Source organism: Mastacembelus armatus, chromosome 23 (genome assembly GCF_900324485.2).
Source record: "Mastacembelus armatus chromosome 23, fMasArm1.2, whole genome shotgun sequence".
Classification (NCBI taxonomy): Eukaryota; Metazoa; Chordata; class Actinopteri; order Synbranchiformes; family Mastacembelidae; genus Mastacembelus; species Mastacembelus armatus.
The window spans coordinates 15,514,512-15,525,593 of record NC_046655.1 but is presented as its reverse complement, the minus strand read 5'-3'; the positions used below and the strand labels follow the sequence as shown (position 1 = coordinate 15,525,593).

Here is an 11,082-nt window from a genome sequence, read left to right as displayed (position 1 = left end):
CTGCAGGACGAACGACCGCTCTGCAGCTGCGGCTCCGGGGTGAAGCTGAGGTTGTTTCCATGTGAGCCCCGGAGAGGAAGGAGAAGGAGGAGGAGGAGGAGAAGGAGAAGAAGGAGAGGTGAGAGCAGGGAGGTGCACCAGGTGGAGGCTGATGATGATGATGATGAAGATGAAGAGGAGGAGGAGGAGGAGAGAGGGCGGGGCAGAGGAAGAGGAGGATTAGCCCTTCCGACGTTTATGTGCCGTAAATTTAAAAACATTAAATAAATAAGACTTTACTTTGTGTCAACAACGACAGTTTGACTGTACGAGCCTTTAGAAATGATATTATTGTTTACGTGAAGTAAATTGTTTGTTGCCATGTTTGGTCAACAGGTAAACTAAATATGTCAACACCGTGATAATAACTGACTGTTTGTCAACTTTAACTTTAACAACAACAACAACAACAACAACGACCTGATCACTTTCTGAACAGGACAGAAACCACTACAATCAAACCGCCTTCGTTAGCCTCTATGCTAAGATTAGCCTGGCACGTTAAACGCTAACGCTAAAGTCAAGCTAACACGAATTCACAACATCAAACCTGCAGAAACTGAATAGAAACTCAAGTCAGTCTCCTACCTGAGACTTTCTCTCGACTATCGACGGATTAAATATGAATAATTCCCAAACACTCGGACCGAACTGCAGCAGTTTGCACCAGGGGATTAGCATGTGACGCTAATTGATGTTGCGTTCACGCCCTAACGTTAAAAACGTATTTTCGAACATTTCAATGGGGAAATGATTCATGTTGACACTGACACAAGTAAGTCAGGTACAATTACATCTACAAAATGTTCGTTTGTATTTGTTGTCACAATATAAACGACTTGATGCAGTTTATCTGGCGACCGCAGGGTCAGCACTTGAGCTAACTAGCCCGAAATAACAGTGAAGTCCCGTATTTCCCATTCTACCCAAATTGCGTGAATGCAACACGGCTCTGACACGTGCTCGCAAACAAACATTAACACCAAGATATTAGTTGTGATCAATAATCGAAGATAAATGGGACATTTGACAGTTATTAAATCTCAATATATCAATCATCTAAATATAATAACTCTAACTAATGTTACAGATGTTATTTGCTAACTGGTGCCCAAGGGCAACTGCTACAGCAGATAACATCAATATTTACATAGAAATAAATAAAAGAATAGATCCTGAACCGTCAGCTGGTTTTCTGGCTTCATTTAACTATTAGAAATAGTTTGTTTAGTCCAACAAAGTCATTAATGTGAGGGTAACTGTGGCTGGGTGTTGCCAGGTTTGAAAAGGAGCACCAAAAGTGGTCCATGTTTAAATCTTTATTGAAATCAATGCTCAACAGTCTTCACTTATAAACATGAACAGGAAAAACAATAAACAGGAAGTATACTTTCATACACAGACTGCTGTTATTCAGTGATATGAGTTTTGGTTCCTGCTACTAGTTCAGCCCCGGTTTTTTCTTGTGTTTGTTTACATTTGGCAGAACACAATACGCTGACTCACCTATTCACAGTTCTTCTTTGACATGTACCGTTTCATGTAAAGACAAATACCAGTGGATGACTTTAATGCTGAGGAAAACTAAAACATGATTATTCTGAGGCAGGTCCTGGAGGTTGTGGATGTCAGTTCTCAGTGAGAATGATTCTGTCAGAAAGCGTGGGCCAAAGTGAATCTAAGAATGTGTGCATTGTGTCTATATGTTCAGATTTGAGCGACTTGTCACCCTGATTTTTGACACAAATTGCAGCTGTGTGTGTTGTCCAGCTGTGGAATTGTATGAACAGCCAAACTACAACAGCTCATTTCCTGTTGTATTACAACATCTGCATGCACTTTCCCTTTTACTTCAGTGACTTTGGAGAGTAAATAAATCATCAGCATGTTGTTGTGTTGTGTGGGGTGTAATAAACCCTGCCGTCTGTAGGGGGCACTAGCTCTTCTTCTCTTGTGTTTAGCTGCACTGCTGTGGTCTGTTCGGATACAAAGACTGGGGGGGGGGGCATCCCCGGGTCCTGCCTGTGCAACCAGCAGGAAGAGAAGTGTCAGACAATCGACTACACTGTGAGTATTAACACATTCACACAAAACCCGTCCAGAGTTGTGTCAACAGCTGGTTTCTTCTGGTGCTTCCTCCTCCAGAACTTTGTGATGAACCTGTTCTGGGAGAAGAAGTCTGTCTTCATACAGGTGAGTGGACAGACGTTAATTTAATCGTAATCATCATCATCATCATCATCATCATCGCTGTGATGCTGATATTTCTCACAGCTTTAACAACATCCTGTAAATTCTTTTAGCAAAGAGACTCAGAGGACGAACTTCAGTAAGATTAAATACAAGTTTCACTCACAAGGAGTAAAAGTCGCCCAGCACCTTGGTACAGCACGAGGGTGTTAGCACGTGTGCAGAGAGGAGAGGTAACTTCCCACAGCAAGACATCTGGGTTTACTGAGTCCTTATCAAAGACTCAAGGTCAGAGCAAACCGTCCTCACTGAAAGCAAAAATACACAACAGGCCCCACTGAGCCGTGTTTCAGTTATACAGAACTAAATAAGGTGGATCAGGTCACAGGAGGGAAACACTTTCACTTTCTCTAACAGTTTACATAGATCTGATCAGTTTCATGGATTTGGATCTGCAGACAGAGTTTTTGCCGGTAATACTTCTGTACTTTTACTTCAGTAACATTTCAAATGCAGGACTTTTACTTGTTACAGATGTATTTCTGCTTTCCCTGAAGTAAAATGCTCTGAGTACTTCTTCCAACCACAGCCAAAGACAGTATTTTGTACTACTCAGTATTAAAAGTCTTTGTTTCCATGCTGTGACTACCACAGACCAACCTGCATTCACCTCCTTTGTACTGGAGCAGAGCAGGAACATGCCCAAACAGAACCAGGCCACATATTTTCCTGTAATCTAACCCTGTCCTCCATCATCAGCCCTGCTTCCCCCTCATCATGGACTCTGTCACAACAAGAGCCAACATCACTGTGGCCGTAGACTTCACCCTGTTGGCCCTGGCGGTGAGTTGATCATTTTGTGTGTTACACAGTTTCATCACTATTTCGTGCTGATTGAAGCATTTAAAGGAGCATTTCCCTGCTGCGAGCAAACAGCTGGAATCGGTCGGCGTAAGAGCAAGTGAAGTGTGTGTGTTTCTCTGCAGCTGCTGGGCTTGGTGCAGTCTTCACTGATGGTCTACCAGATGTTCGGCACCTCCAGCAGGTCCAACGCTCTGCCGTCGGTGCCGGGGACGTTCGGCGACCAGCCGCCTGCCTACAGTCAGCTGTTCAACCTGCCGGAGTAGGAGCCATCGCTCTGCTTTAGTTTTGAAGGAGCCCTGATGTTGAGGACAGGACTGGGCCAAGAACTGCTGAGGGTCAACATCTGGTCTGCTCACAGGAAGAGCGGGAAACATTTCAGCAGCACTTAAAGGCTTTTTCAAAACAGACGAGGGCAGATTCCTGAAACGTGAGCTGAACGTTGTGGGGGAGGTCTGAACTGTCGTGTTGTCTTTGGAGACTGTTTTGACAAATGCATACTAAGCTCTGACAATGAGAGTGATGGGTCTTTGTACAGTGAAGCAGCTAAACACATGAAGAGACAGAGAGAGACAGACAGAGAGACAGAGTGAGAGAGAGAGAGAGACAGAGTGAGAGAGAGTGAGACAGAGAGACAGAGAGAGACAGACAGAGAGACAAAGAGACAGAGAGACAGAGAGAGAGACAGAGTGAGACAGACAGAGAGAGAGAAAGAGACAGAGTGAGACAGAGAGAGAGACAGAGAGAGACAGAGAGACAGACAGAGAGAGAGACAGAGAGAGACAGACAGAGAGAGAGAGAGAGAGACAAAGAGACAGAGAGAGACAGAGTGAGACAGACAGAGAGAGAGACAAAGAGACAGAGAGAGACAGAGTGAGACAGACAGAGAGACACGATGCAGCTGGTCATAGAATAATAAACATGTCTGTAAAATGAGAAATATAATAAAGTGAAACACAGCAAACACTGATATACTGTGGAGTAATAGCAGCTACCGTCACTGCAGTTTGCGCAACTTTCTCTAGAAGTGAGCGCAGACTTAAAGCACCTCTAACTTCCCGGATGTTTCTCTGTCGGCGGTAACACCGCCCAGTTCCAAACAGCCCGGGATCCACTCCCATTACAGACGCACAAAACACACACAACAATGGGCATGTTCCGGTGCTCTTCCCGGAATGACGCCGCCTCCTTCCTTGTCATTTACCAAAACGGTGAGCTCCGCCCCTCCCCCGGGCTGCGCCTCCTACTAAAACCAGCTCACCTTGCCAGCTCCTTCTCACAGTGTTTGTCCGCAGCTTCTCGGCTCCAACTGAAGGAACTAACTGCGTTTGCGTTACACGCCACCGTGAAAACATGGCCCAGGTCAACACCTGCCTCAAGCGGACCTTCACCATCTTCAACATCTTCTTCGCGGTGAGTTTAAACGGCGAACGGGCCGCGGCGCTCGAGCCGGAATAAAAAGTGCGCAGGCACATTTTGGTTTATTCCTGTGCGCGTTTCACACCCAGAGCAGCTGTGAGGTCAACAACAGCTGCAATGAACTAACTCACGTTTTAGCCCTGAGCTCTGATCTTTGTTTACTTTGTTGGTTTGCTGCTTATTGTAAATAAACATTTTCTTTATTTATCTATTTATATATCATCTGGTTTGGTCTTGTCCTCAGGGCTTCAGTAAAGTTCAACACCGATTAACTGATGATTAGTTTGGTCTAATACAGTGAAAAACTGGTCAGCAGCTATTTATGTACGTGATGAATAGGAAAGTAACAGGAAGTAACACTGACATGATGTTTCCTGTTTCTTTAGTGTGAAAGTTTGCAGCTTCTCGTTTTCCGCAGCTTTTGAACATTTAATGGATTAAAATAATTGATCAAACCTCGTTTGCAGCCTCTTTTGAAATAAACTGTCACAGATCAATGGATTAGTTTTATCTTAGAAAGTGTTTCTGGAAAGTGCCAGTATGGCGTCATCATCAGATGTACCTACATTTGATCTACTTCCAATCAAAAGTCTAAAATCTCAAGTTGAGATGTGAAACACGTCACATCAAATGTGCCACAGCCGTGAAATATTTGAGTTGGGTGTGGGTCGATTTGTTCCTCGTCTGTTTTTGCTTGAGCTGTTTTACTTTCTCTTTAGGTTTTCTCTCTCTCTCTCTGCTGGTTTCCAGTCAGTCTGAAGGCCAAACAGAAAACAACAGGAAGGAGCCATTTTGTTCCACGACAATTAAATTCAGACATGTTTTAACATTAAAAGTCCCCAGTTCAGTCTCATTTCTCAGGACTTTTATTGTCTCAGGACAGATTCTGTTTTCACAACAGCAGCTTATTGTTTCAAAGAAGGTCCAGATCCTCACATTTACATATTCGTCTGGTCTCATGTGTTTTGTTTTGTCATGGAGCAAATAATCAGCAGTCAGAGATTCTGATTGTATCTTGTGAGCCCTTTGAAGGAAACTGAAACAGTTTGTGATTTTTGTGATTCAATTTGTTGTGTGTTTCGTTGGGGGTTGTGGTGTTAGACGTAATCAGAGCCTCTGTTTTCTGTTTCAGATTGTTGGTGGCTTCATCATCGGGCTCGCTCTGCTGTCTCAGATCGTCACCGGTGTTGATGGAGGACACGAAGTAAGAACAAACACTGTTTCAAGTGCAAACCAAAGCTCAGCCTCTTAAAAACATAAAGAATAAACCTGTAGCTCTCCTCTTCTGTCTCCAGCTGGAGGGTCGGACCTCCGGCCTCGTCTTGCTCTACGTCATGGGCATCATCACGTTGATGATCGCCACCATGGGAGCCTACGGGGCCCACAAGGAGAGCAGAGGGTGCCTGACTGTGGTGAGTACGGGGATCAGATGGCACAGGGGCTGCACAGGATGATGAAACGACAGAGAGAAAGAAGATGTGGGATGAGTTTGTTTCCAAATAACATCATCCAGCTTCAGGGTGAACTTCATTAAGAGAAGAAGTTTCCTGTTGCAGTGACTGAGGGGAAACCCAGACTTGGCACATTATGGGTCACTGAGTCATGAATAACTTCCAGTCAGCTCCGTAACCTCTTGTGTAATGAGACTGTAAACTGATTCTTAAACCTTGTGGAAAATAAGACAAACACAAGCTGATCCTTTCACTTCTGACTGTGGCAGAGTCTCTGCAGCGCTCTGATGCAATTTGTGTATTTTTGCTCACCGATGTGAGTCTGTGGTTCGGTGGAAAACAAACGGACATTTTTACTGACACACGTGTTTGTTTCCTGTGTGCAGTTCCTGGTGTGCATGATCATTGGATGTCTGCTGATGCTCAGAGCTGGAATCCCTGCTGCCATCGCACGTCCTCAGGTAACAGCCCTGACGCTCTGCTGTCGCTTCACCTGCACACGAGACAGAAAAGACGAAGTCTAATGATTAAATACGAGACGATCTCTTTAGCGTAACTTTAGAATTCGTTTCTTTTAAACTGTCTCACTCTGCATGTGCGGTGTGCTTTTTAAAACTCAGATGTCACTCTGACTTCTGCTTTTGTCAATTTAACAAAGAACAAAATGGTCAAGAACCTTAAATAAATAAAATGTGAAGCATCAATACAGTCACGACGTGCAGTCATCGATGTTCTCACTGATTTGTGAAACTCATGATATGCTGTGATTGATCCGTGGAACTGAAGGCTGAATGTTTGTGTGTGTTTGCAGCTGAGAGGTTTTCTGGAGGACAAGTTTCGTAACTACGTGCCTCTGGACAATGCCCCAGACAACGTTAAGAGTGTGGTCGAATCACTGCAGACAAACGTAAGACACACACACACACTCACACCCAACACTCACACACACACGTCCACACACACACACACACTGATAGTAATTACCAGAGTACGGTTGATGTTTTCTGGAAAAAACAGGAAAATTAAAACAGATCAAGAAACTTTGTTGTGCAGAAAACACAGTGGACTGATATGTCATACTTCCAGGTCCACGGTGTAACAGTAACACACACACACAAGATTATAATAAAGACCTTGAGGAGTTAAAAACAACATGCTGCCACATCATGTTGTTGTCAGGTTAGATTTCTGGCAGCACATAAGGTTGTGTGTCTGCCTGGGGACCCACAGTTTACTTCTTGTGCCACCATCAGGCTTTTCAGCCCTGCTGTTTTGTCAGGCTTCACATTTGCCCTCAGCACAAATGTTTGGGAACTTGTTAGACCGGTTTCCTCTCCCAGAATTCCTCAGGGACAGCTAGGTGTGGCCTGGGCCATCTGATTGGCTGGCTGACTGACAGATGTTATGTCTCGCAGCGATGCAAATGGGTCAGAGTGCAGTGCAGTCAGCCGATCTTCTACCGTCACAATGTGACTCAGGTTGTGGCTTCTTGTCTGCACAGAGGAAGGAGTTGACGCAATTCTCCTTTTCCTCTTTCTTTATCATTTTGAAAAATGAGCAAAAAGCCTAAGAAGAACAGGTTTAACCTCAGTGTGGTAAACTTTCCCAACTTCCTCAAAACTGTGCAATAACAGATGTTTTGACATTACACTGTGATTCTGGTGCAGCTGACTCAGTTAACACAGCAACAGTCTTTACAAAGGCACAGATGTGTGTGTTTCCCATGTCGTGACTCTAGCAGCCGTTGTCGCAATGACACCACACTGCTGACGCTCAGAGCTACGATCAAAATACTTCGTAAGATCGGGAGACGTCAAACTGAGCAGTTCGCTGCACCTGACCACTGAAACCTCCTGAGGCTGCTCCATATCTTTATAAAACCATCAGTATTCAAATGTACTGAGGCAGCAGCAGGGGCATAAACAGCTATGACGCAAAAGACCAGTGGTTTTGTAGATGGAAACAATAAACCACCTAGTGTTTCACTACCAAAGCACCACCTTCACTTCCTGGTTACAAGAGAACAGCACGTACTGTGCACACAGCTGCTGTGGGTTGTCTGCTAGAAATGAACATGTCTTTGTGTTTTATGTAAAAGGACTGGACACAGATTGTGCACTAACATTTAGTAAAACTATTCAAAAACAGCATTTCACAATAATGTGGGTTCTTCAGTTGCAGAAGCTGTAACTTCTTTTTGATATTTTTGCCTCTCAAATTAAAGTGATTGATTATCAGATTAGTAGTTTTCTATTTCATTTGTTCTGTCCTGTCTTATGAATAACTTCCTGTTTTGTTTCTTCTTCTTTCCCGTGTTTAGCTGCAGTGCTGTGGTCTGTTCAGCAACAAGGACTGGCAGGAGTACCCTGATTCCTGTCAGTGCAAACCTGAGGAGGCGGGCATTTGTCAGTCAGTCAACTCCTACGCAGTCAGTATCAACACACACACACACACACTTCACCTTCCTAAACTGTGTCTTGACCACAGGTTAGTAACTGACTTTATTCTCCTCCTCTTCCAGGTCTTCATGATGAAGAGCAAGCTCATCTACAGCAGGGTCAGTACCAGTAGCAGTTTTAAACTAAACATGTTGAGGGTTTCTGCAGGTCTAGCTCTCACTTCAGGCTGAATCTGCACAAACTCTGTCATAGAAACTCAAAAAGGTTCAACTAAAGTTTTTTTACCTCCCGTCTTCAGCCCTGCATCCCCATCGTCGTCCACTATGTCCTGCTGGTCGCTGACATCGTTATCGGCGTCATCTTCACCCTGGCCTCGCTCGCAGTGAGTTTTAAATTGATGTGTTCTTAAAGATGGCAGTGGAAATAGGAGGTCTGGCTCTGTTCAAAAAATAATAAGAATAAAGAAAACCCAATCTCGTCACAACAGAAATAATGCAAACACCACAATCCAAATAAATGAACTAACCACACTTCATTCCCTCATATTGGGGATTATGGGAAATTTGTTTGTTAAAGACATCTAAAAACATCAATACTGATCATTAATCAATATTCTAAATGTCAGTTTTTGTTAATTCTTGGCCAGAACTTTCACTTTGGATCTCTAGAAACCTCCTTCACAGCCAGAGAAAAAAACATAATGCAGCTGTTTCACAGGCTGAGTGGAACTAAAGGAGTGACTGAGTTTGTAAAATTAGCAGAACAGCACTTTAAATGATATATATATTTAACTGTGCTCTGTGTTTGCAGCTGCTGGGCATGATTCTGTCCTCCATCATGATCCACCAGATGCGTTTCCCCAACAACCCCACCATGGTGGTGACCATCCCCACCATCTTCAACACAGCTCCACCAAAATACCAGGAGCTGCAGAACCCTCCACCGTACTGTTAGCTCGTTCCACAGGCGCAGCTGTGTGTTGTTTTATCTTCAATCTGGGCAATATATTCAGTGAGAGGTCAGGAAATCCTAAGTGCCTTACGTTTCTGTGGAAACATGACCTGTAACGCCCCTTAAAAATTGTTAGAACCTTTTTGTTTGTTTAGAGCCATCGCTTGTTTTCTGTAAACATCTGCTGTTGTGATCAGAGAGGATCGACTGTTTAACTTTTTTTTTTTTTAATAATTTCATGTCATCTTCAATAACATTTGACTTTGAAGTTCAGAAAATAGTGTTTTCTGGGAGGAAAGTGAGCACACTATTTTGATTTTGCTGCAATGAAAAAAGGAGGAAAAAAACCAGCTTTAAGCCAAGATTTAAAATTTTCTGCTAAAAAAAAAAAAACACATTGAAATATGAAAAATATTTATAATATCCATGAAAATGTAAAATAATCTAAAGTATTTTGATTTCAGCTCATTACAATGAAACCACAAAGAAAACAGAAGTAAAAAACAAACCAAAAAAAAAAAACAAACCAAGACAAAGAACCACAGTTAAACATTTCACCTCAATGAGCAGATTTTCATCATGATGTTTATTTCACAGTTTCATTCTTGAATTATAGATATTGTTCTTGTGTTCCTGCCAGTTTAATCTTTAGGTTTTCCTTCCAGACATATTTGGGATGTAATTTTTTTTTTTTTTTTTTTTTTTTAAATCCTGTTACATTTGGCTGCACTGTTCTTCCTCCAAAGCCTTACAACTATTTTCTTGAAATGAAGATGTGCTCACTAAAGAAAAAACATATCATTCCACTCAGAGGAACAGTCTGCAGCCTCGTTACACACAATGCAAAACAGCACTTTTTATACCAGTAATTGTTCCTGATGTTTAGGCAAATGCAAAACAAAGCAGCCTGATTAAAGCCTCACAGTTCACCCACAGTGATTTCCCAACTGTGGGTGAACTGTGAGGCTTTAATCCAGCAGTGAGACAAACGTACAAGCTGCCACTGTTGCCTCTTTAACAATGACTTTATTTTATACATGGGGGAGAGTTTTATTTTGAAAACAGCACTGTGTTGATGCAGCTTCAGAGGTGAAGTTAAAAGGAAGTGCTGACGTACAAGGGCTTAAAAATATTTTTTTTATAATTAGTGAAAAAAGAAAAACATAACAGAAAGTGACTTTATATGATCTAAGTTAGTTAAACGAAGAGAAAAGGGACATGATTTACATTTTTTATCTGTTTGTTTCTTCTGCTGTGAACTGATAATAAAACATGTAAAATAAAATAAAACTGCTTGTGTGAAATACTGCAGTACTCAGCAAAAATACATACTTCAGTTACTACTTTTGGCTACTCTGAGTATTGAAACATATCCAGTAACATTACTCACCTTAATTAACCAATTCAACTATTTATCATATTTAAACCATCTAAGCATAATGTCAACAGGTTACACTATATAAACCATCTGTCTATACTTTAGTTATAGTTCAGTAAAACTCATCTGAGCTCATTTAGCTAAATATTCCAACCATTTAAATTAAATGTTCCCAACTAAAGTTATCAGGTAAATGTAGAGCAGGAAAAATACAGACAGACTATACAAGTCATTTAAATTCGGGTCCAGACATATTTAAAACAGGAGCTACCATGTGTCTCCACCTAGTGGTTAAACGTGACGACCTTCACCTGATGGACTCGCTTCAGTCTATAAAATGTCAAAACAAAAAGTAAAAACTGCATTTTTTTCCTAAAAAACACAAACACTCAAC

General features: G+C 42.2%; 1 protein-coding gene across 1 annotated transcript; it reads left to right on the top strand.

Annotated features, from left to right (window-relative positions):
- Positions 1-4,345: 4,345 nt before the first annotated feature.
- On the top strand, positions 4,346-9,942 carry LOC113141969 (tetraspanin-8-like). Its single transcript, XM_026326657.1, has 9 exons — positions 4,346-4,503; positions 5,642-5,713; positions 5,805-5,921; positions 6,347-6,421; positions 6,772-6,867; positions 8,281-8,388; positions 8,482-8,517; positions 8,658-8,741; positions 9,170-9,942. The coding sequence occupies exons 1-9, from the start codon at positions 4,444-4,446 to the stop codon at positions 9,311-9,313; spliced, it is 792 nt and encodes a 263-aa protein (XP_026182442.1). The 5' UTR covers positions 4,346-4,443; the 3' UTR covers positions 9,314-9,942.
- Positions 9,943-11,082: the final 1,140 nt, after the last annotated feature.